The sequence below is a fragment of the Phasianus colchicus genome, chromosome 2, assembly GCF_987193195.1.
Source record: "Phasianus colchicus chromosome 2, bPhaCol1.hap1.1, whole genome shotgun sequence".
Classification (NCBI taxonomy): Eukaryota; Metazoa; Chordata; class Aves; order Galliformes; family Phasianidae; genus Phasianus; species Phasianus colchicus.
The window spans coordinates 20,596,225-20,623,067 of NC_143437.1; the positions used below are offsets into that span (position 1 = coordinate 20,596,225).

Genomic DNA, 26,843 nt, shown 5'->3' on the forward strand with positions numbered 1-26,843 from the left:
GACCCTTTATTTTACTTGAGACAAATAAAGAAATAAAAAAGTCATAAATTAATACTCAACTAACTCCAGGCAGTCCTCTTGCCTTCTAGGGTCCAAAACCTCCTCTCCTATTCCCTATTAAACACTTGCTGTTAACGCTTTCCCTTCTGCTTACGTATTACTAATCTACATGCAATATGATTTCTTCACCATCCACAGCATACCCAGTAGCAAACATCAAGCAGTCAGCAAAACACAGGTAGGAAATATCATATGTCAAAGCACTTGTAATTAAGAATTATTACACCCTGACAGTAGGACTACTCCCATATTCATCTCTGGTCTCTCCTTCCTGAGGAAGTGACAAGGAAGCTCTCAGGAGACTGCCAGTTCAGTGTATTTTGCCATGCTCTCCGTCACAATCAGCACAACCCATCATCTGATACCATACGTTTTCAGAAAGCGCAAGCAACATTTTCCTGACAATTTATTAGGAGAAAGAGTCCATATAATATGCTATTTTAAACAGCTTCCTCCTTTTCCTGGACAATACATTTCAGCCTTCATACAGCAGCATACAGAGCAAGGATCCCACTTAGCAAACAAGACTACAGCAGCAGCCCTGAAAATTAGGCAGAATCCAGCCAAGACAGCAGCAGCTCTAGAGACTACGCAGCCGTGTCTAAAAGGAGTCTTCCACCACGTATTTCTCTAGCACCCTCCCTCCCCTTTCCACCATTACCACAACATAGCACATGCCTGACCGTGTTTACTTAAGAATGCACAACAACATTTTGGACCAAGTACCGCACTACATTTTGGAGCATTACATAAAGCCACACAACAATGTGGACAACTCTTCCAATGTTTGGCAGCAGCCAGGTACTTCCTCATAACCTGCCTCCTTTCACTTTTCATTCAGGTTATTGGAACAAAATTCCTTTCAAGAAGAAACCCACAACATGCAGTGTTATAGTTGCTAGCAGCCAGAGGGCAGCTCCACCTCATCTTTGCCACCAGTCACATTTTCACAAGCCATAGTCTTGGCAAGATGAATCATTCTTCCTGTGACGTGGTGAAGCAGCTGTCTTTGTAGGTGATGGAGAAGCTGCACCAGGTAACTCAGGCCCACCTTCAGCAAGCACTGGTGCAGAAACCAGATGAGGCACTTTCTTCCTTCCCAGGAAACCAGCTCCTTCAAACCCTGTTTTCTTTTTGCTTTCTGCTTTGGCTTCACCCTCCTCTTCTGGTCCTCTTCTTTTGAGATCCAGAGAACTCTCTGGAAGCCTGTGAACCTCTGTACTGCAACACCCACCTGCATCTGTCAGACCTCGTACTTCAAGTGCTGTTGTCAGGACTGCCTTCTCTGCTGCACTGCCCTCAGCCGTTGACTTCCTGGCCTCTGCCTGGCTTGAATTCCCATTAACAGGGGCTGCCTTTTCTCCTGGACTTTTGCTGGATAAGCTGAAAGCCTGGAAGTCCCGGTAACTGTGAAAGCTCTCCGTCCGCCTTGCTCTTGCCAGCAGGGGGCTTTCTCTGTATGGCCTCACCGAACCATACGTAGCTGTTTCATAGATAGTTTCATGGTGTTGCAGTTGAAGGCTTCCAAAAAGCAACAAAAAAAACCAAGAAAACAGTATAAGAACAATGACAAATAAACAGATGTTAGACTGACAATAACAGCCAGTTCTTTTGCAAACTCCGCTCCCACTCCTTGTAGGGTAGCAATATACTCATCTCAATTCCCACACAACAGTTTTGAGTCCATTTGCTTTGCGTTCTCATATGGTACTATAACATGCATATAAACCAAAGCAATCAAGAAGCATGAGCATAATTTAAAATGCTTACAGCACAGATTCATGCAGCACTCAGGTCACCAAACCTGCCCTCAGCTACCTGGAGGGTAAAACTTTCGCTGTCACTCTATGACCTACCTGGAATTAGATTCCCGCAGCCGGTTTGGCTGAACTACTGAGGTGGCCGGACTGATGTTGGGTGTGGCACAGCGAGATGTACTCAGGTCACACTGGTCAAGCAACTTCAGCAGCTCTTCCTCAGTAGGGCCACCAACATCTGAAAGAGGTGGTTCTTAGTGCTGGAGTCCATTCGCAGTTAGTCACATACAAGTGATAACAGAAAAGGAAGAGCAGACCAGCCATAACACAATTTACTTACCTTTGTCTTCACTCTTATTAACCATGTCCATTGCTGTGGTCAGGTCCCACATCTGGATGCTGCCATTTGCATGTCCAGTGAAGAGATAACGGCGGGGTCGGGAGCCCATTCTGCTGGATCCCTCACATTCCCGGACAGTAAAAGATGAGATGGTAGTGCAATCTACTGCCTGGATCTCACAGATTCTACAGAAAGAAAAAAACAAAAACACTTGCACACAGCATAGTTTAGCCAGTAAAAGCAGTATGATTTTGATTATCTGAGAAGGCAACTTATTTGCCCTCAGCAAGACCTTTCTTCCAGCCAGAAGTTCTTCCCATGCATGGCTAACATGATGCTCACCTGTAGAGAAAGTACCTTCTCCCTGTCCTACTGCCTTCCCATTTGCAGTGTTACTGCTTGTTTATTTTTATTAGGGAACCCCATTACATACAGTGTCCTTCTACGATCCATAGATGTAAGAAATCCAAGGCTCGCAGAAGAATGACAGCAAATAGCCTCTTCTAATGCTAGACACTCTAGGCAAATCGGGGAAATTCTTTACAGAGAGAGTAGTGAGGTACTGGACCAGGCTGCCCAGAGAGGTTGTGGATGCCCCGTCCCTGGAGGTGCTCAAGGCCAGATTAGATGGGGCCCTGGGCAGCCTGGTCTAGCATTAACTGGTCTAGTATTAAACGGGGAGGTTGGTGGCCCTGCAGGTGGCAGGGGGGTTGGAGATTCATGATTCTTGAGGTCCCTTCCAACCCTGGCCATTCTGCGATTCTGTGAAACTAAGCTGCAGAAAGCATATTTAGCCATATAAAAAGCAAAAAAAATCCAAGGATGATAAATTCAAGGTCACAAGACAAAAATGTGTTGATAACAATTGCAATATTTCCACCACTCTTTCCCCCAGTAGTTTATAAGATTATGTGGGTAGCAATAAGAATTAAGCCAGACTCCACACCAGAACTTCATGTATTCTATGCCATCCTATTTTTGTCTGATTTTTTACTGCCCACTGTATTAAGCTTTTTACAGAATAAATGCCAAGTACGAAATTTACAAAAGTTTCCAATACATACAAAACTGGCTGAAGTAAAAAACCACACCAGTAATCTACAGGGCTCCTTTCCTCCATTCAACTGCCAAGAATGTTAACGCATCAGTGCTTTCTCCCAGATTTAAAGTTTTAGGCAAGAAAGAAATGTAAGAATAATAAGAAATTCAGAACTGAGATGCACCATCTTTTCTGATCTCCTGCTATTTTCCTAGCCTAACAGGAAAAAAACACCACTTCTCATTTGTTGCAGTGTAGTAGGCTATGATGCAGTCAAGCCTTAATAAATAATTGTATATGTGATCTAAAAGACAGCCACTAATTTCAGAAGGTACTTCTATATTCTCATATATTCAAAGACAACTGCAAAGGTAGAGAATGTTTTCCCGTAGCCTTCACGAGCAGCATAATTCCTACCACCTACAACTTCAGCATTAGTTTTTCGAAATACCGTGTTGCCTTGATACCACGGAGGAGAGAAACAGATTCTGTGTAGGCTCACAAATACATTTCTTTTGTGAACTCAGCAGGTAAGCCATCACAATGCGCATCTATGAAACCACATTTTTCAAAATGCCGCATGGTTTTTAGGTTAGATTATTAAGTACAAACAGTCACAAACACACAGAACAGAATGCAGCCAGAGCTGTTGAGCACATGAGAAGTTCGCTAAATGCAACTGCAGGTATCTTCATCGGATAGGAGACTTAGATACTTGAGAAGTACTGCTTCTTTCCCAGTTCAAACCCTGAACATGGACATACCTTTTCCCAGTTGAAGACAGCCTTACAAAGAGCTTATTAGTGATGGGAACAACTTTCTGAATAAACACCTGTTGATCATCACGTTCACCAAAGGGCCCTAGAGAAAAAAAAACAAATCACTTTTTCAATATTTCCATAGTTTCAACTCCCACATTTTCTTCCCCACACAACCATGAAGACCCAGTCACATATTAGTACTATTATTATTAGGCCCAGGAAACTAAAAATGACCAATGGTTAATAACCAATAGTTAGAAAAAGCTACCCAGGAGTAGACTTTGCAAGTACAAATCTTTTGAGTGCCTTCTGTTCATTTGTTTTAAAAAACATCAATTCTTGAGTTTCCCATATGTTCCTGTAGAAATTACCACGTCAGTACAAAACTCTACATTAGGTCACCACAGTAAGACCTATTTTGCAGCTTTTAGATGTCTGAAGGCCTGATTAGATTGCTTGTAACCTCTCCCAGTGTTCACACTGCATTCTTTTCATCTAAGTTTATTTGCAAGGCTCTAACCACAAAGGAATCTAGACTACCCAGCTACCCTTATTTAGCGCCACACATACCTTGAATATCTTGCTATAGCAATGTGCTTCCATCATTTGCACGTGCAGCTTTAGTGCTTCAGTAAACTTCACAACAACTTCAGAATTTTTCTACATGTACATCATTTAAAACCAAATGAACAGTGAACTGTTGCAGCTAACTCAAACCTTGCTACATTCATCTGCTTCGAATATATTCTCCTGTGTTTTCTGTCATTCCCTCTTTAAAAGTGAAATGATATGTGAGTTTCCCCAAGGAAAAGATATAGAATTTATGATCGTTTTCTTCTTTTTGCTATAGTAAAGCAAGTGCTGTAAGTGCCCTCACTCTATACAGCCTAAATGGTGAACATTTCCAGGTAAGTATTACTGATTCCCACCATCATTTCAAAGGAATTGCAGTATATAATACATTCGTCAGCTGGCAAGCACATTATAGCTTCTGTTAAACCTTCAAGAGACCTGCTGAAGTACAGCCTTAGCACGTCAAATTGGAGAGAGATCCTACCAATGTCATTTCCAGAGCAGTAACTGCCATGACTCTCTGCTTCCTCCAGGGATAAGATTTTGAACGATGCAAGAGGTGTTGAGCCTGGCTGAGTTGAAATCATGCCCCGGAACCGAGTCACAGTCCATGTCCGTACATGGTTGTTATCTGCACAAACTAGAAAGGAAAAAGGTGTACAATAACATTTATAAGGGATGACAACTTAAAGATAAACTTCTTCAATATTATCTATATTACAGTTTCTCTAGTTTTTCAAGATTGAGTGACCAAACAGGATTTAGACATCTAGCAACACCAAACAATTATTTAACAATATACAAATTATTGTGAATGACCTGTTCTTTCTTAAGTTTTGTCTCAACCTTCAGAAATTCAGGAAAAAATAGGGAGATGGAACAAATGATTGACAGACATTAAGGTGTGACTGGGTCAGCACCAGTAGCCTACACAATTTTCTGTGCAGGTGCTAGGATGAGACATGTCATGAGAACAACCAGACAGCAGAATCCTCATCATACAAAAATGCTCTTCTATCTCATTCATCAGTTAATCTTCTTTTGACATAAAAATGTGCCCTTTCCCAGCAACTGAGGGTTTTGAATGAAAGTAGATCAGTCCCCTGCCATGTCCTGGTTGCTGGACTCCGAGAGAAACAAATTCTTCCAGCAGAAGGATAGATTAACTTCTCTCTGGAGGCAACGAATGTCTTCCGGAGTGTAAGATAGGGCAGCATAACAAAAACTGGGAAATGGCTGAGAGAAGATGCGACAGAGAACCATCTGAAATCATAGGAAGGCTTTTTCTATGATCCACAAGGGGATGGTACACATTCTGCTGCAACTTCAAAAAGCTCCTGAAAAGTTGCTAAAGCAAGACAAATCCTAAGGGATTTGCCCACAGCAGAAGGACTCAGCAGCGAAATATCTGTTTACAAACCTTTTTATTTCTACAAATGGCAACACTGGAATAAAAGGAAACATTAGGTGGTCCCAGGTCAAATAAAGTCAAAGCCTTTTTAAATGCTAAAGCCTTTGAGGGATGTTCTCTTTAAAAAAGTGAATCTAAGCAAATCAACTCCCCAGAAATCTATCCAACTCATTTCTGTCACGTACGGGAACAAAGAAGTTAAGAAGTAATGCATACAAAAACTTCAGCGGACAGAAATAGGGAGATCTACCAATGCAGACTGGTACACACAAAACAATAATAATATAATTAATTACCTGATACAAGGTGTTTCTCTGAGAGCATGATCTTTGTAACCGGACTTCGATGTACTGTGAAAGTCTGAAAGAGCTGAGGCCCAGATCCAACTGTTTCAGGGTGCTGTACAATCACCCTCACTGCTCCAGAGCTGGTACCATATGCTATCTCAATCCAATTGCCACTTACACCTAGAGCAAGCAAGAACACAGTTATTCCTTTTTCCAAGTTTCCAAAGTAAAGAAGATACTTATTTTAAATACTCTTTATTCATTATTTTCCTGTGATCAGAGATGATGTTTTTCTACTTGAGTTTTTTCAGTTCCACACTGTACGCTTCAAAACTGTCTTAGTAGCAGTCCTCTCCTTCCCCATCCTCTCCCCTCCTTTCTAGAGGTGAAAGGAAAGAAAGTCATTTGAAGATCTTGTTCTATATCCCAGGAGGATTTTGTGGCACTTCCCACAGTGACATGGTCAATATGTGCCACATACTGTTTACTTCTGCCTTAGCAGCAGGCAAATGGAAGGACAGCAAGGCAAGAATAGGAATGGCTATAGTCAAAAAGGTCACTATGATATCAATACAGATATACAAGTAAATAGTGTTTTCAAGTTCTTTTGTTTTTTCCCTTCATTTAAAAAACAGCTGTACTGTGATTATAAAAGGGTGTATAGACAAAATAGCTGAATATCACTCAGCTGAATACAAAAATGTTTTTTAGTGTATCGGTAGTGAGAAGGTTAGAACTGTAAGGCTGTGTTTCTGCCCTCCCCAGAATTCAGCACAAACTATTTCAGTGATTACAGTTTATAATGTAAGTGTATATCCTGTGTGAAAGGTTTAAAGGTACATTATGCAGAAGTGTTAATATACAATACATCACATGCACATATATACACATTAACATATACACACGTATACATGTATATACACGTATGCAATTGCATACATACCTATTTCATAGAATCACCTGGGTTAGAAAATACTTTAAAGATATTTAAGTCCAGCTGTCAATCTCACCTACCAAACTACATCCCTTAGTTGACATCCACATGTCTCTTGAATGCCTCCAAGGACAAGGACACCACCACTTCCTGGGCAGCTTGTTCCAGTGCTTGGCCACCCTCTCCACGAATAAATTCTTCCTAATATCCAATCTAAGCCTCTCCTGGCACAACTTGAGATTGTTTCCTCATATCCTATCACTTGTCACCTGAGAAAAGACATTGACACTCTCCTCACTGCAACCTCCTTTAAGGCACTTCCAGAGCAATGAGATCTCCCCTCAACCCCCCTTCTAAAGACTAAATAGCCTCAGTTCCCTCAGTCACACCTCATAACTCTTGTTTTCTGGTCCTTCACCAACTTCTTTGTTCTTCTCTGCATACACTCCAGCAACTCGATATCCTTCATATTCTGAGGGGCCCAAAAGTGAACTACAATATTTGAGGCATAGTCACATTCAGAGATCACTGACAGTGTCTAGAGGAAAATCATTCATTGTTTATGTACAAGCGTCTACTTTTGCCCTGCTAGCAGCAGCAGGAAGTCCACTGGAAAAATAAACCTATAACACTGAAGAAACAGCATTGCTTAAATAACAACAATACAATACTGACTTGTTTTAGGTGTGAGGTAGACACTGAGCGCTGTTATAGCATCATTGGAGGAGTCATGGTACAATTCTGTCACTAGAAGATCATTGTCCTTCATCCGCAATGGGAACTTCTGCATGTCTGTGGGAAAAAAAACAAACATTTATTCCTCTGAATAGAAAGTTGTTCTGATGTGACTTAGCCCAACTAAAGAATTTAGAACAAAGCTACTCAGTACCACTATATTTTTATTCCTCCCTGCCCCCTTTCTTACCTATATAATAGATAGAACCATTGTTACAGCCCAGCAGCAAAAAAGACCCAGCAGTATCATAGCTTGTGATAGGAACGACATCCTGGACCTATTGCAAACAAAAGAAACAAATCAAGTCAGATTGCTACTTCCTCAGTTTTCAGACCTGTTTTTAGTATGTTCTGTTGAAGAATACCCAAGAACAGACCAAGTACTGGTCTGAAGCTGTTGTGCACACTCTCACATACAAAATCATTACTTAAGTAATGCTGGTAGATGCTTCAATGGCTTCTCTAAAAAAACCAAACCTTAAGTTCCAGAGTTCAGCAGAAGCATCATAGCTGTTATGGAAGATCCTCATCTGTGTGAAGGCACTTAGCAGCTAATGCAGTTGCAACTAAACCACATCTTGAAAATACAAAGGCCCACCAAACATGCAAAATGAGTGTACTTCGCACTTTGTCTATCATTTTTTTTTTTTTTTTTCCCCTTTCTAACAACTCCACCGGTTTCTGCTGGGCAGAAAATCTTTAAGCCCTTCTCTATCTGCAGTTCTTGTATCCTCTTGCTAGCCTCCATATATCTGCTAAAGGCTAAGATCTCCATAAAAGGGAAAAAAATAAAATGCCTTGCCCTGCAAGATCCCATTTTTTCGATACTAATTTAAAGCAGCAGCACAAGAGCAAAGAGGCAAAAAAAAAAAAAAAAAAAGCAAAGTCTCAGAATCTAAGAGTCTATAGTGAAAGTGCAGTGTGCTCTATGTTTTTGGATCGAAAATATGTAAGGAAGCTTTACCACCTGCAAATGTTTACAAAAGCAATAAAGGTGGAAAGAAGCCACATTATGCACAGATGAACCACATTACTCACAGCCTTAAAGAATGCATTAACAACTGCAAGGAGAGGTCAGAACAATTGGACCCACAATGCTGCCAACAGCACTGCGACTGACCAGGTCAGAGAGATCAGAGAAAACAAGAGCCCTTTTTTCTGCAGCTAAGATAGGAACATCACAGGTGATTCAGAAATTGCACCTGCTATAATGTGAACTACTCCCTATTAGGAAAACAGAGCACCGGCATAAATCAGTAATTGGTATACATAACCAGTGAGAGTCCTCATTTTGCAGTCTGAGTTGTCCATCAAATCCTATTGCTTTATCTGCTATCTCCTATTTTGTAACAGTAAATATTCTGCTTTAAGCTCTCCCATGCTAAGCATTTCATTACTGATGTATCACAAAACCAAAACCTCTTCTTGTTGCACGCTACGTAACAGTGCCAGAGGAAGAAGTACAAGGGAAAGCACCTCAGCTAATCTGCTCAGGTCTCCAAGTTGAGAAGATGCCATAACAAATTATAGACAGAGGTCAGAGTCACATCCTCAGGGTAAATTACCTCAAACACAAACATCACAGTGCGATGAAGGATAGCTTTGTGAAAATTAAGTTTCCTTGCAGTTGAACTTAAAAAGGGCAATTCTGAAAAGAGGTAAAAAGGCACTGAGAAAGAAAATCTGAAAGGAAACACAGGTCTTGGTCTGAGTGGGGCATTAGTGCACTACTGTAAACATCTCTTCTTCAGCAAGTGCAGTATCAAGTTATAAAGAAATAATTAGATTAATATAATCACATCATTTTATTCCTTACAACTTGCTGTTTTAGCAAATCCTGTCAAACGCCAGTTTGTCACATACCATTAAAGTTTCTTGCAAGACATCAACACCAATTTAAATATTGTTTTGTTTAATTCAAGACCAACCAAACACGTCCACCTCCACTGCAAAAGCAGAGTTAACCTATGCTTATTATCTGTTATTATCTGTCACATAAGAGTTGAATCAGAACTTAGCCAGCAAACATGGCAGCAGACATGGGAGTCAGCCTCAGGTCAGTTCTGCCTTCTGAGATTTGCAATGCAATTTTTCAGGGTTTTTTTCGCATCCAGGTTTTGTACTTGAAAGATGCAGATCCAGCCACATTACAAGCTTTGTTAGTCACATGAATGCTCAACTGTGTTCTCAGATTCATACAGACCTTCTATTTAACACGCATTCTGACAAAATGAATAAAGTTAGTGCAGCCAGAAGCATTCAAATGCAAGACAAATATTGTTAAGGCTCCATGTATAATTCTAGTAAAGAAGAGTCCCCCACTGAGATCTCCAGAGATCATTTTTTTTTAATGTTTCCTTTCCATTTCCAAAGGTGCAGGAATTACCTACACACATTCCCAAAAGTTCCTTATTTTATATTATAATTCTGATGGGTTTTTTTTGCTTGTTTTTTTTTTTTTCCCCAAATGTACAAAATGTTCAAATGTACAAAAAGATGACATTTATTACTCCAAAGCTTACCGGGTCCTTTTATCTGAACATCTAAAAATCATGCTTGGTAGTATCGCCAAACATCACCCTGTGGTAAGCATTTCACACTTACTTTTAGATTTTTTTATTCTTTTACTAGAAAGACATAGATTATTATAATTGTTTTATTCTTTTACTAGAAAGACATAGATTATTATAATTGCTTCAGGAAATCAAACAGAACACACCTGCCAGTGCTGAGTCACAGCATTCCACACTCCTACTTTCCCTGTATGACTTGTAGCCACCAATTGGTTGCCGATGAAGAAAAGAGCATCTACAGGGACTCCAAGGCTGAACACTCCTATTTAAAAAAAAAAAAAAGAATAAAGTTCACGTAAAATAAAGAGGAAAAATAACAACAATGGAATATTTCCAGTATTATGTTTTGTTTTTCTTTAGAATTATAGTAGCAAGAGTGGCCAAAGCTAGGTTCCCTATGACCTAGATGAAGTACTATTCAACCAGCAAACAGTTCCATTAAATTAAATGGCAGTATGACATCATGATGGTGTTTTTGTGTTTGTCTTTTTTGTTTGAAGTCCAGTCAAACAGAGGTTGTCTGAAAACACATTTTAGAAAGTAGACATACTGAACAGGCTATACACATAGATCACTCCAAAAGTAATGCCTCCCATATATTTTCATGGAAACTACAACAGATGCAAAGAGCAAAATAACACTATTTAACAGAGCAAATTGTCTACTACAAAGCATTATTTTTCAACATAGTCACCAATATCAGCCAGGACTGATCAAAACCCAGGCTATATAGTGTACATGGCAGGACACTCCAGGCAAGATCAGCAACTTGCTTCATGGTCTTCAAACCGGCATGGGTCCTTGCACTACAGCATTGCAAGAGAAAGGTTGTTTTCTGCAGCCTGATTCTGGAAATTCCAGCCTTCAGCTTAGTTAGTGTCACAAGGTAACGTTCAGAGCTGATGGTCAGTTTGGGCTCCAGGAAATCCAAAAGGACCACCCCCTTCCTATCCCAAAAGACAGCATGCATCATTTCACCCATCAAGGTCTGCGTCTTGATCTTCTCCTGTGATGGAGAGTTCACATGTTGCCCATCCATGAGCTACCATTTTGACACAGTAGTGACACCACATCTCAACATCAATTATGAAGCGATCCAGGAAACTGTCATCCTCAGCCTCATATTGTAAACTTAATGAGGTTTATAGTGCCACCCCTATCCAAGAAGCAGCCCTCTGTTACACCTCAACAAGGAACCTCAGGAGACTAAATACGGGCTTATGTTCTAATTATGATGCTAAACTGTTTTCCAAGGCACAGTACAATCATTCGATGTAGATGAGATTCAGCAGTACAGGGCACTGTGAGAAGAGCAATAATAAAAAATCCACAGAAACAACTGGAATTGATTACTCCAGAGTAGGATGAGGTTCAAGGAAATCAAGGAAGACAGCTTGAAGGGTCTGGAGGAATTTGAAGTGTCAGTCCTGCTTAGGCTCAACAATCTTGAGAACCATCAACAGGGGAGACAATGCTATATGTAATGACAGGCTCTTCTCTTAAGGGTCTCTCTCAGTAAAATACTGCTTACAGCAGCAATTCAACAGTAGTGTCTTATGTAAGTAATATTGAAAGGAAGGAACGATCTCGGGGAGAGCTCTATCACAAAGATGCCAGTCCATGCAATTTTCTGTAGATGGCATTACCAGGCTACAAAGACTGCTTGGGATAAGTAGTTTCTTTCACAAGATAATAGCAACGTACTCTAACACAAACAAGGATTGTAAGCATTTGCTGCTTACAAGAAAACAAGACAGTTACATTGGAATTACTACTTTTCTTGAATACAAGTAAATTGCTTGGTCTAGAACACCAAAAATATGACCTATTATCCAGAAGAGGAACAGCACATTCTAATCAATGTTAGTCAGATGAAAGATTCAACCCTATAGGCACTTATTCTCCCAGGCTTCTCCCTGCCGAAGAGAGACTAAGCAGAACTTCCTTGGTTTCACAAAGTCACCCCAATGCAGTACAGTTTGTTTGGCATAACTACTTCCCTCTTTTTTTTTTCCCCCATCTTCAGTCACAGTTTAAGTTAACAGAATCTAATGAAAATTAGAATAACAGAGCTAGAAATTGCCTGATAACCTTTAAAGTAAGGTCTATATTTCAAATAAAGGCACATGTACCAGAATATGAATTTCACAGAATCATAGGGGTTGGAAAGGAGATTATCTAGTTCACTCCTACTTCTAAAGCAAGTTTCCTACAGTGGGTTGCACATTAAATCTGCCCAGGCAGATTTTGAATATTCTCCAAAGGAGACTCAACAACATCTCTGAGCAGCTTGTTCCAGTGCTCTGTCATCCTCCAAGCAAAGAAGCTTTTCCTCATGTTCAGATGGAAACTCCTGTGTTTCAGTTTGTGCCTGTTGTCCCTTGTCCTATTGCTTGGCATCACTAAAAAAGCCTGGCTCATCTTCTTGCCCTATAGATATTTGTGTTGATAAGTTCCCCAGAATCAGTCTTTTTCTCTCCAGGCTGAACAGTCCCAGATCTCTCAGAATTTCCTCATAAGAGAGATGCTCCAGGCCCCTAATCATCTTTGCAGCCCCCTGCCTGACTCTCTCCAGTAGTTCCCTGTCTTGGACTTGTTCCCTGTCCAGTAGTCTGTCTTGGGGAAGCCCAGAACTGCACAAAGTACTCCAAGAAGTGGCCTCACCAGAGCAGAATAGAGGGGGAGGATCAACTCTCTTGATCCACTGGCCATGCTATTCTTCACACATTTCATGGCCTCCTTGGCCACACTGCTGGCTCATGGTCAACTAATTTAGTCACTTTCATTCAATTGAAAACCAAATTCTCATTATTTCAATTATGAAGATGCATTTAAATAAAATTATTTCAGCATTCAGTTTCAGACAACTGTTCACATAAAGAAACTGCCATCACAGTTAACAATATCCACATGTGGAAGAAACAGGCATTATTGGAATGACAGTGGTGGTTCAAACACCAGAATTATGCTAAAGGAAATTCCTAATATTATTTCCTTTATTGCCTCCCAAACTTGCCCTGTACTTGAACAACAGTGGGTCAGACCAGCCATCAGACATTTACTTCTAAAAATCTCTTCTTAATGTTTCAAAGCCTCCCTAACTGAATATCCTTCAGTGTCCATAAGATGAACCAGAAATTCCTGCATGCTTAGGCTAGCACAGTGTACATCTTCCTTACCTAGATATCAAGTTATATAAGAATAAATTGTCTTCTTCTAAATGCCATTTATTACCTATATTTAGCAGAGACCTGAAATCTTCTCATCATCTCTGCGTAAAAAAATATGGCTTTAATAAGGGAAAGGCAAGAAAAGAGCAGAATCCCTCAGTATCTAGCTTTCCACCTCAGTAGCTTTATTCCCTTATGCTGTGGCCTTCTCATGGTTTTATGGGTTTTTTTGGTTTTCAGTATTCCACATCATATCATCATGTAACGCACTGGGAATTAAAGTCTTAAGGCTCCAACTACAGGTACCTATTCTTATACATCACGGAAGCCATGGGATCTAGCCTTCCGGGTGGGGCGGTCTCTTACTACCTTGCAGTGGGTGCTGGAGGGTGCTTTCCTAGCTGTTTGCAAGCTTTTCAGGTTTGACTCTGTCTCAGAAACTCTCTCTCTCTCTCCCCTATTCTATTTGATTTATTAGTCTCAATTTCAATTAAATTGTATTATATTGTGTTATCTCGCATTTCGATATCACAGTTTGTAAAATAAGTTTTCCTCCATAGATCGCTGCTGCTGTTTTTTTGTTGTTGTTTTTTCCTTCCTTGAGCCCAGCTCCCTATCCCTTTCCCCTTTCCCTTCCATTTTGTGGGGCTGGGGCAGGGGCCTACTGCCTGCCTGTCACGGGCATAGATTGATCTAGTTAACTCCGTGACAGGCCTATATTCTAACTTTCCACAGGACTTGCAGTTAACTTTGATTTGCACCTCCACACAAAAACTGAACAGTAAACATCAGTCAATATCTGTTCAGTAAGCAGATTACTTCTTATTCATCTTTTTGACTTTAAGAAAAGGTTCCTCTAGCATGACAGAAAATAAAGTTAATATGCTCTAACAGGAAGCTTGATTTGTGTGCTTTTGAAAATGCTTACTCTCTATAGTCCAAAATAAATTCACAAACTACTTTCTGGTTAAACATAAAAATAAAACCAAACAAGGCATTACCAATTTCACTGCCACTACCGCCATCTTGAATGCTCCATAAGATTATGCTACTCTCTGAGGCAACTGCAACCATCTTATCCTTGTCTCCATGAGGTCCTCCAACCACCTTAGCGTTAAGAGCCACTCGCTCAATTGTCCAGTCCAGATAGGGACTTGTGAAAACCTGCTGCCACCCAGACGATTCTTTGATTCTGAAAGAGCAAAATTAACAGGAAGAAGAGGTTAAAGATTCAGAAACAGACAACTCTGTCTAGACCCATCCAATGTGGATGATCTGGTCTTACAGGCTGTGAGAACACTTCTTTGTTTTCTGGCTCAAAGCCTGCTTCCTGAGGTACTTCTTGTGATAAGACTAACTGATTTACTGAGGAGGCAAGCAATGGATGCTACAGTGTGACAATCAACATCACTTTGTGGACACTTGAAAGCACCTTCCTTCAGAGCTGTTTGCCTCCAGAAGAGAGTGCTCAGGAGTGTTTACTGGTGGAAGATCTGGCCTGTGACTAAACAGCTCCAGCTTGGTATGAGAAAACTGGGGAATGATTCATCATGTCCTGTGAAAAACAGGATGCAGGTGGGCATCCCTGCTACCTCCTATCTGCTGGCAAGGCCCAGAAGATGGGAACAAAGGAGTTTCTGCTGAGATCCCAGAGCCAGACGCTGCCACTCCAAGGAGAGCTGACTCGACCATTTTGGACTTATTTATAAGTTGGTACTACCACTGAAAAGTCATCATCCTCAACGGAACAACAACGCCCAACATACCACCATTACTGAAGATCAATGACTAAATGACAAACCACACTGGATCCATGGTGGTGACTATCTCCCTCTTGCCTCCTACAAAAACGCCTTGCTTTTATTTCCTTTCTTTTCTATCGCCCTTCTCCCCCTTCCCCATCTCCCTGATTAAGATTTGTAATAATCTGGTCAAACCAACATTTGAACTAGTGCTTCTTAATCTCACAATAGGTATAGATATAATCAAAGAACCTCCTCTCTCTCCTATAAGTTGAAGTGAGACACAGGCTAAGCTACAAAATGACAACTGAAACTCCAATTAAGCACTATACTCTACAAAAACCTGCATTTTCTTTAAATCTGATAATATATATTACTTCACTGCTTTGCAGCTACTAGAACCCTGAGCTGGTATTTTCCTCATATTAGCGTATCTAATACATAAGTTACAAGACCAAGCCATAATCTTGGTCAGTTCAAATATTAGAGAATAAAGTGGAATATAAAAACTTTGAAGAACTTTATTAATTTCCAGTGGCAAATGAAACTGATGATGTGCAAGATACTCAATTATGCTTTGGCATAAAGCTGTACTATTCAGTCACATTTTCTGTTTATTACATACATATAGTACATATACATATAGTAAACAAACTATGCCAACAAGCTTTGTTTTCAGAAAATCACTTGGCCATTCATCTTAAAAACTAATATAATGTCAAAAGAGCACAACTTACCTGATTTATTTTAGGTAATTATCTTCATATTTCCCAACTGAACTAGAACACGCTGAATCTCAGCATTCTAAGTTAACATTTATGTATTTTGAAAGCAGAAACATCCCCAGTAATTTGCCCATAGTTTCACTTTCTATGTTGCACTCTGCCTGGAGAACCACAGATCACTGTGTTCTACCAATGTAGCATGCATAATAAATTGTACTGCAGCAACTTAGGGATACTGCAGTCCTACTCTTAAGTCTTTGCAAGCAACCAGGACATTCTCACAAACTTACTAACTTAACAACTTCTGCAATATTTTGAAAAAAGAAGTGTTTTTTATGATGTATTGTGCTTTGCTGCAGCCTTTTAACAACTGTATTTAAACAACATCTGTTACAAACAGCCTAAAAGAAAATCTAAATATGTTATTATATTTCTTAATGCATAAGTTTTACTGTCCAGTCCACTACAATCACACTGAACACACACAATCTAATGTCATTTCAGGACAGACTAATCTGCTATGATTTAGCAAAGCAAGAAGTTTATTTTGTTTCTGTTATATTTCTATAGTCTCACAAGTAACTTCATTCATACCTGTAGCAAACAGCAAAATGAGCATAGGCAGCTACTATCCAATTGTGATGGCCAGCTACTATTAGAACTTTCCGCGGGTCCACAGGAAATCCTGAAAATAACAAAAAACAAATCTGAATTCAGTGAAGTGATGTACAATTAGAGAGAAGATGAGCAGATGTATCTAGAATGGGCTAGGATTCCCTGCTCTGATATTCAGAAGAAACTTTGTTAATAACATTACAAGAAATATTTCAGTCAGATTTTAGCTGTTGATATCCCTTCGCAATCCTTATAACTACCAGAATTCTTACCAAGGAAGACATTTCATCTCTGCACATACAATGAAAAGCATTCATTAAGTAGAAAGAGGCAAGTATATGGTCACATTTCAATGAAAACAATCTTAAAGTCTGATAATCTAGAAAAAAAATTGAGGATTGTAATCAAATAAGAAACAGTGCCCTTTTTCTGTAAAGGTTTCATCCAAACAGCTGATGCAACCCCATATCAGTTGCAGACTGATTAAATTCACAGTATCTTAGAATAACAGTAAGTCCTATTTCTGATACGTAACTGCATTAAGTTTGCCAGAAGCATTGAATGGCACTGAAAATCATCATTATGCTATTTCCCGGTTAGCTCTCAGCTTTCATAAACTATAGAGAAAAGGCCTAAAGTCTGCATCTTCTACCTCCCTTCTCCCTAGACTGCCCGCTTCCAAATTTGCAGCAACTCCAGAAGAGGCTTATCTTAACCTTTCTTGTTTAACATTCAACCTTTACCATAATCAAGATCTCCCTAACACTGCTACAATTTACATAATTATAACAGAAACGACAGTTTAAGAGCCTAGTTTTGCTTACAATGCCAACAGCTGGAAAATAACAATTCAATCCTATCCTGCTTACAGTTTTAAAATATTTTATATGGAAAATACTTGATATAGTCAAACAACTGAATACTATCTTTGTACTAAAGACTCCTGATTCTTGCAGGGCGAAAGAGATACCAGGAAAAAGAAATGGGGGGCAAGAGCAAGAAGGAGATTCACGGTCTTGAACAAAGACCAAAGAGACATTTTCCTGACAGAATTTTCTCCTGACTTCCAGTATGTATAAGGTATTTATCTAAGCAGCCGTAGTAAGGCTGCTTGAAGAACTTTGATTCACCTTCCTTCTCAGTCTAGTGTCTTGACTGTGCAACAATAAGCCTTAAGTACTATATAGGGAAGAGCGTTTAAGTAACTGTTCAACGATTTAAGATCAGGCAAACAAAGAACAACAGACTGAACCAAAAAACCACACAGTTTTTATTTTTGGTTGACAACAATTTCCTGCAATTTGTTTTGTTTTTAAAAATGACATCCCTCACCTAGCCTGACTGTACCTTCTCCAGTACCAGCAAGTGTAGGTTGGACACCACCTCCATGAATATCATTCTCAGAGCAATTTTGACCAGTTCTGGTATCAGTGGGTGGCCCAGCAGTATTATTTATTTTACGACTGGGAATGCCTGTAAAAGAAAATAGATGTTTTGTCTCGTTCCATAAACTTCAGCAACATAATAAATATTCATTTGTTTTCAAAATTCAGAATATTTGTTTATATTAATCCAAAGTCTAATCCACCACCTGTTAGAGTTAGGCCCTATCCCAGTACTGAAATAGAACATTTCTGCTCTCTACTTAGACATTCACTAGCAGTTAAAAAAACCATCTTCAGATAACTTGTGAACAAAAGTTACGCCCTGGTCTTCAGGTTAACACACAAAATGTGTTCATCTGTGCAGAGAAGTAGAAGCCTAACACGTACTAATCATTAAGAGAAGCCGATTTGTGTTGATTTGTCATCTACTGACATAGAGCACATAAAGTAACTGCATCATCAGAAAGAAAAAGAGCACTCTCCACAATTAACTGAAGTGTACTTGAAGAACCTCTGCTCTAGCCTACTACTAAGCACAGTTTGTTTGGTATTAACATGCCACCCCTCCTCCAGTACTCTTAATTTTTCATTTCATATAGCATACTGATATGTCTTTTTGGTCGGAACCATGTTCAGTGCAACCAGTTGTCTTTATCCTTTCCATACGAAGGCTTTTTCTGGACAGTCTGATTGTCAATTGCCCCCACATATGAAGCAATAAGCAGCTCAACGTAACACCAAAAAAGAAAAGTACCTGGAGGAGGCAGGTAGCCATGAAACAGGACACTACCACAAGATGAGCGTTCCAGTTCTTCACATAGAAGCAGTCTCCTAACTGAGGTGGAAAAAAAAAACAGTACGATCATAGATTTCACTTCCCAGGAAATAGGACATAATTCCAAATAACTTTCTATATCAGTAAGTTCGAAAACCTACACAGTTACAACTACTAAGGATTTGTAATTGATTCCTGATGGTAGTAACAAAGATGAAATGATCTCACAAGAAAATAAAGTTAAATTAAATTACCTAAAGGAGTGATTCCATAGAATTCAGCTTCATGTCTGAGAACATTAATACTCACCCCCCTAACAAACAAAGAAAAACACAAGAAAGAACATAGTAAGATAACACCTTTGCAACGCTCTAATGTGATGGAAAGCACAGCAATAATATCAGGGTAGCAAAGACCAAGGCTGCAGCAAGAAAGGTAAAGCCCAAATGCAGCAGCAGAAACAAAGGAAAAAAAAAAATACACTTACCCTTGGAAGGCCTCACATATACATGGATTCCACAAAGATCCCTTTGCCTCCACTACCAACCCTTAAATAAGGTCTGGGAAGAGCTGGATTCTAGCTCTACCAGGTGCAGCACTCAGGAGCATTATATGCACCTGAGCTCCCCTGATTTGGCCCTGCCTTCCCATCAGGTGCTCAATCACTGTTTCAATCCCTGACTTTCCACTTCCACTACAATCTTGAATATAAATATTTGCATACAACTAAAAGTAATCTTAACATTAACAATCTTTCATAAGGACACAGAAATAGAGAAATGCATTGCCAGAAGTAGTAAACTATAAGAATCTACTAACAAAAAATAATGCTGTGACTGCCTCCAACATGTCACATACCTACACATACACCCACTGTAGACAAGGGCCCAGGTTTACAAGGAAGCTGAGACTATTATTAGACACCCAGCTGAGTGAAACTGTTTTTCATATGGGAATTGCTCAATTTCTAATGCATCTGAGCCAATTAATTTTTACTTAAAACAATTAAAATTTCTTACCTTAAGTCTAGCTCCTTCGTGCGAAGAAAATTTAAAATGGGTGCAAATGCTGTTGGATCTCTATCAATAAATATCTGCAAGGAAGAATTGTTGTACTTTTAGCATTATTATGGAGCAACTGTCAATATGCTTTCTTGTGCTAAGTATGGGAAAGAGGAGTTGAAGATGGTGCAGTCAACACACACACACAAAAAAATCACAGAATCATAGAACGGCTTGGGTTGAAAAAGACCACAATGATCATCTAGTTTCAACCCCCCAAGCCACGTGCAGGGTTGCCAACTACCAGACCAGGCTGCCCAGAGCCACATCCAGCCTGGTCTTGAATGCCTCCAGGGATGGGGCATCCACAACCTCCTTGGGCAATCTGTTCCAGTGCTTCAGCACCCTCTGAGTGAAAACCTTGCTCCTAATAACTAACCTAAATCTTGCCTTAGTTTAAAACCATTCTCCCTTGTCCAAAGTTTTCAGACAGCATCCCTGTTCTCATTATTTTTCTGCCTTGCACGAATTAAGGTTCTTAAAGACATATATATAAACACTGTTGCAAATAGATGGCAGTTAAAAAAAAAAACAAAACCAACCCCACCAAAACATCCACAAACCTGCTAAGTTGTAGAGACTACAAAAACATCAATAGGTACTCAGACTTCATACTATGTGTTCAAATTTCAGAAAACTAAAATCTAAAGATAAGCCTAGAGTGTTTTTACAACAACTACCTCTACTTTTGTAGCAAAGTACTTTTGTGCCTTACCATTCAACACCATTGTTGTAACTAGTTTCCAATTTAAGAATAACAAACACAGACAGAAATGGCCATTTTGTTACATTTGCCAACCAAAGCTACAATTCCACATCAAGATTGTTCAACTACATATGCAACAGCTACCTAATGAAAATTACCCATCCCTCTGCAATACAACAATTAGCAGGTTTTCAGTTGAAGAAAATAAATACTGTTTTTGTATTTGCATTGTCTGTACAACGCAGAATGAGCATAAAAATACACACATTGCTCCTGTTTCCTTTATCTATGAAGATCAGAACCAAGAAGTTTAGAGATGTCATCAATTTTCATCTCTTATAGAAGAGATGGTGGCAGACTTTGTAAAGAAGTTCTGCTCTTTCCAACAAAAGGCAAGGAAAACACATGGTGATATTTACAAGTGATCCCAAGTCCCCTGTTTTCCTCCTATTCAAATGGTAAACATCAAAATACAAACACAAGTCCAGCTGAACATTACTCCTCAGAGACTCATAAGCAGAGACAGTGCTGTCAGCACTGTGAGCGTAGGCTTCTGCAACACAACTACCAGGGTTATATAATAGAGTGACTGAGAAAATGCTGTGGCAAGTTTTTAGAAGTCTAGGAATGCAAATGTTTTTCATTCATATGACCATTTGTTTTCCAAGCTTTTAGCACAGCTGACTTGGGCAGCATAATCATTAGCACCTGGAGTGAATGTTCTTTAGGAGAGAACATAATTGAAAGCACAACGTTAATATAATACACGTATTACTCACAGCACCAGTTTCATCCTTTAGTGTTGAAATTCTTCCACTCAGCAAACTAAAATAAAGGAAATTATTGTTAGATGTAACCAAGGAACATGGTAACGTGAATACAAAGTAAGTTCACCATCAGTTTGCTGTATTTATGCACTGTAGGTTGCATTTTCTTAAAACAGCATAGCTGAGCTAACAAAAAACTGCCTAGTTAAGGGAAAATGCTGGGAGGAAGGCTGATGAGACCACACAGTGCGTTTCTCCTGAGCAAAGGAACTGTGCATGCACACCTAAGGAAAGGCTAAAACCTGCACAACCACTTTTCAGATTCCTAAAGAGAACAGACACAAGCCTGAAAGGATGGAAAACTTTTCTGAGGCACCCAGAGGGTTGTAAAGTTTGTTACAATCAAGGAAATCAGTAAAAGCAGCTGAAAAGGAAAAATAAATAATCCATTCTGCATGGACTTACTGGGCAGGAATGGGATGGATGAGTTTTTACGCTATTTTACTTTAAACCTTCCCTCCCATCAGATCTAAGTCTTCTTGTTCCAAATCAGCAGAAAACACCACCAAAATCTAATTTTACAGGCAAAAAGCAAACTCAATAACATCAACAGTTTTATTTCCAAATCCCAACTGACACAGATTGGCAGTTAGCTTGGAGATTTTTCAGTACTGGAGGGACTTTCAGAGTAACCTCCTTAGATTCTACATTTAGTGTTGAGAGACTGGCAGAACAGCAAAGGACTTCTTTCCGTGCCTCTCCTTCCACACCTCTGAGAAGATCTCAGAGACATCTCTCTGGCTCTCTATTTATCTGAGTATTTCTAACAGAAGCAGGTAATGCTGCCTGTCCATGCCAGCTGCCAGGCTTTTATTTGAAAGGAAGTCTAGAGTACAAAAATCTAATGCAAGAAACCAGAACTGCAAGACTTAGGTTTTCCTTTATGTGTGTTTGGAATTAATTAGGGTGGTAGATGTACATCCCAGTGATTACAGCAGGGAATCACTAGAAAACAAAGAGTAAGCAGCACAACCTTCAGAAGTAGTCACAGTAGGGAGGTAAAGATTAGCAAAAAGATACTCAATGATCCAATGGATCCCAAAGCACAAGACAAAACCTTTACTTGACTTGGGGAACAGCAATAATTCAAGAAACATTACACATGGTGCTACTATGTATGGTTAATAAAATCACAAGTGGCATTATAACAATAGAGTCGGTCACATCTCCCTTTCCTGCAGATCTGTACCCATATTTCCAGGACAGTCCATCTAGAGAGTGACAACTCTGCAGCGCATGAGCTGCCAGTGCATCATTTGAGACAGAAGAAGCATTTTGGATACTAGTTTATTTCAGATCAACCCATCCTATTGCTTGTGATGGGGAAAAAGCAGTAAGGAATAAAAACATATTTATGGCAAAAAATTAGCTCTTACAAATACCTGGAAAAAAAGGAGTCTGGAATCCACATCAGTGTTTGTCGTGAAGTGCTGAACCTAGGAGACCACAGTTACAAGTTAAGAATTAGGCGTAAAATTGGAGGGAATTCTCATTTGTCAAATTCTTTGATATGTCCTACAAAGCTGATATGAAACAGGTAAGGATCTCAAACTTCTGAAACATACCTACACCGAGTCAAAAAGTTTGTGTGCAGTTTCTTTGCACAGATTGTCTCGAAGCACGAAGCTTAGACTATTGTTTTTCCTGTTTGTAACACACTGTCCCAAACATTCTTTGGTTCTCATACTTTGTCAACATCAATGCTTTAAAAAATAAACAAAGCCATGGACATGCACACAGATACAGAAAACCCAGAAAATAAGCATAAGTTTACCAACAGTGCACCACGTTTGTCATTAACTGCATGTTAACCTCACTTAAGAATCAAAGGGTGCAAAAGACTACAGTAAGACTCATGTAAATATTTTATAGTAACAAGTTAATATCAATTATTTTAATTCTCTGTAGCCTTGCTTGTTGGCCCCTCTTTAGGAGCCCACAGTGCTACATTTGTAGTTAAAGGTAACAAAGTATCCTATGATTATTGTTATGAATCACAACAATATTAAAAATAATAAAACTTACAGCATTACTTACTCCAGACAGTATTTTACATAATAAATACCCATGGATTCCTTATGCTATTTTTTTTTTTTATTATTGTTTAACATGAAGAAAGACAACTGGACTGGCAGCTTGGGAAATGAATTAATGCTCAGCACCACCTGTCTGGTTGTCCACAGCCTCTTAGTAGCATTACTACTAAGAAACCTTGGGCAACACCTTTGTTAATAGGAATTGAACAAGGAATTGCAAAGGTAAAAATCCATAACTTTCTTTATAGTGCAGGAATATGTCACAAAACATTTTTAGAATACAAGTAGTTAAACACAATTTATATACTTTTCACTGCTGGTATTTTTCAGTTTTCTTGGGAGGAAAAAGTAAACAAAAAGCATTGCTTTATATTGTTCAAGAGTCAGAAGCATAAACACTATATGGAACTGCCATCCATTCTGCACAGAATGCAGTTTGTGCAGCTCCTCACTGCAAGCATAACAATGACAAATCTGTTCTTAACACAAAATCTACAGTATCAGCGTTCTAAGCACAAACATGCACAAAGTCTTTTGTACAAAAGAAATAAAAGAATCTAAACTGTTTGCTAATTAAATGGAAAGTGACTTCTGAGTATAGTTTCTCGCTTGTGGGCTTGCTAGGGCACAGCTTTTATCACAGTGACACTGCCCTTCTCTATTTCCAGTGTAGGGTACAATTCATTTAACCATGTTACAGTATGTACATAACTGAAAGCAATCCATGATTCATTTAATTGTGCACAATAGAAAACAATCTGTTGCATCAATTATATCCGGGATTAAGCCAGACATCACTAGTGACAAAAGGGACAGATGCAACACCCCTCCCTTTAACCATCTTAGAGGTCTTCACAAACTTCAAACAAACAAAAAAAACACCTTCACATACAAAACAAAAAGACACAAAGGACTTACAGTTCCCCAGGAAGGTACACACGGGGAAAAAAAAAAAAAACATAGAAAAAGGTATGGAAAATGTACTAGAACAATAGCTAGCTGGCATTTTCTGACACTCAATGAGAAATACTAAATTAATTCTGAAGCAATAAGGAAAACTGATGTGACCATTCAGAATCGCTGAACAAAGAAAAGGCAAATTAGGTAAACAGCGTGCAATATCCTCAAATAATCTGAAGCACATGGCAGCCTACTGTTATCTCAAAGAATAACACAGGCAATTGGAAACAGACACACTTAACTGTCCAATGTAAAACAGCCATTTTCATAGTCTGCTGCGCTTGTAGAGTTATAAGCAGAGGGAGGCAAAATGTCAGAGAATTCATGAAACTTTTTATGGTAATTTCTGTGATTGCTAACTTGCAAGGGCCTTGCACTCCTGGCTAAGGAATCCACAAAAGCTGAGACCGCAGCTGCTGGAGCAACCACATGCAGCAGAGAAGCTCTGGCAGTCCCTGTGAGCAGAGGGAATCTCACGTCAAAACACAGGAACTCTGCTCAGCTGGGTCTCTGTACTAAATCACCCACATCAGACAGCTTTCCAAACAAAAATAAGAGTCTCTGGTTTCTAATACGGTCCACAGGAACTAGTGGAGAGGAAAGAAGAAACGTGTACCCTGCCTACGTACTCCAGATCATCAATCCTTACATAGAAGGTTGTTACAATTGCCCACTGTCTACCCACTGAAAGGTAAATGCCTACGTACACATTTCCTGCTCTTTAAATTCGGAAAATACTTGTTCTAGAATCTAGAACACTTCAGTTAAAAAATGAAATATAAAGTATGTAATATGAGCAAGAACAATTTTAAAACATAAGACTGAAGCATCTTTGTGATTCTACTCGCAATAAAAAATAACGATCTGGCCTACAATTCCAGAGACTGAGTTCAATGAAGCACCTTATCCAGGGTAACATGAAACCCGGTCCAAACCAGCACCAAAGTTATCCTGACAGCATCACTATGGATGAGTTTTGCCTGACTAATTCACAAGCAGCTTCTCACGGCAGAACCAGGTTCTGAGCGTTTTGTTACAGCAGAAGAACTCCGCAGCAGGTTTTACAGCATCCTCCTTTAGGAAAGATCTCAGCACGTTATTTAGAGAGCAAGACTGTCTTCTGAGTAACGCAATAAAGTAGACAGTAGTAATTCCTACTGATTAGAGCTGCTTTTACACTGCGTGCAGACTCGGGAAGCCACGTTCCTTCAGCTTCCACTACCTCCCGTAATCCAGATGCTTTCACGCCTACGCATTCTGACAGGAACATTTGCACCATTTATCACGCCGATACCGGCCACAGCCAACCCACAGCTCCCTCCCAGTCCACCAACACCCCTGCACGTCACCTTCCACAACTCCAGCGTACGTTTTATAACGCAGCCCTCCATTCCGGCCGACAGCCGCAATATCGCGTCAGTCCGCTCTTTCCGAGCCGCCCCCGAGCCCCCCGCCTTAGCTGGACGAGCCTCGTTTCGGGCTCACAGCGCAGCACCCCGCCCAGCGCACGGGGCTCCCACCCCACGGCCCCGCCGCCCCCTCGGGGCCTGCCCGCCGCCCGAGCCCGCCGGCCGCCTCACCTGGTGCCGCCCACGTTGAGCTGGACGATCTCCCCGCTCCCGGCGCCAGCGAAGCCTCCGCCGTTCCCCGCCATCTTCCCCGCCGCCTGCTCCAGCCGGCGCCCGCCGCCGCCCGCCGCCGGATCCTCGGGGTCGGGGCGCGGCGGTGGAGCGGGGGGCGGCGGGGGACGGGGCGGCGGCCCCGCGCAGGGCGCTGCGGCCAGGGCAGTGCTCCGCGTCCGCCCGGGTTCGGCCTCCGGGCTTCCCGCCGCTCAGGCCCCGCCAGGCCGCGCCGCCTCCTCGGGCCGAGCGGGACGTGCCATGGCAACGCGGCGGCGCTCGGGGAGGGGTCGGGGCGGGACGAAACGCCGCGAACCGATCGCGGAACCTGGCAGGCTGCAAAGCGGCGGCTGTCCCCGCGCTGGCTGGGGGCTGGGCGGGGGCCGGGCCGCGCAGGTGAGCGAGGCGGGGCGGGGCCGCTGCGGAGCCGCCTCACGGCCGGGCGGTACAGCGCAGCCCGGCGCTGCCTTGCCCTTCCCCGCTAGCCCGCCCCGGCTGCGGCGTCATGGTCTGAGGGGAAGGAGCCGAGAAGGCGGAATTCTTGGCTTCGGTGTTTAAAAACAAACGAACAAATAAATAAAAAATAAAAAGCGCAGATACACGAAATAAATCCCTTGAAAGCACGGTAGGAAAGCAAAAGGGGCAGCCGGCTCTCGTGAATCGAGTTCTGCCCTTCTTAAAGGGGACAGCCTCGACGCTACAGCTCTGAGGCTGCAGAACAATTTGAGGAAGGAATCTCTCCCAGCAAGTGG

The 26,843-nt window shown here is 40.7% G+C and overlaps 1 protein-coding gene across 2 annotated transcripts; it reads right to left on the reverse strand.

Annotated features, from left to right (window-relative positions):
- Positions 1-771: 771 nt before the first annotated feature.
- KCTD3 (potassium channel tetramerization domain containing 3) lies at positions 772-26,209 on the reverse strand. 2 transcript variants are annotated; one of them, XM_031595821.2, is made up of 18 exons: positions 26,053-26,209; positions 22,859-22,912; positions 21,429-21,474; positions 19,902-19,975; positions 19,137-19,195; positions 18,862-18,942; positions 18,070-18,195; positions 16,702-16,792; positions 14,642-14,832; positions 10,617-10,732; positions 8,088-8,175; positions 7,838-7,954; positions 6,238-6,408; positions 5,015-5,170; positions 3,961-4,057; positions 2,158-2,342; positions 1,917-2,055; positions 772-1,581 (listed from the first exon to the last, which is right to left on the reverse strand). In XM_031595821.2, the coding sequence occupies exons 1-18, from the start codon at positions 26,124-26,126 to the stop codon at positions 1,008-1,010; spliced, it is 2,439 nt and encodes an 812-aa protein (XP_031451681.1). In that variant the 5' UTR covers positions 26,127-26,209; the 3' UTR covers positions 772-1,007. The 2 variants fall into 2 exon arrangements, with proteins under 2 accessions (XP_031451681.1, XP_031451670.1); XM_031595810.2 differs by having other exon boundaries at positions 18,055-18,195; positions 26,053-26,208.
- Between the last annotated feature and the right edge of the window lie 634 nt (positions 26,210-26,843).

Bases quoted from the DNA above. Each gene is read 5' to 3' on its own strand.
- KCTD3 (XM_031595810.2), bottom strand. From the start codon at position 26,126: ATGGCGGGGAACGGCGGAGGCTTCGCTGGCGCCGGGAGCGGGGAGATC. The intron at 19,976-21,428 runs GTGAGTAATACG...TCTTCCTTGCAG, and splicing joins TAAAGGATGAAACTGGTGCT to ATATTTATTGATAGAGATCC. The intron at 2,056-2,157 runs GTAAGTAAATTG...CACCTCTTTCAG, and splicing joins TAATAAGAGTGAAGACAAAG to ATGTTGGTGGCCCTACTGAG.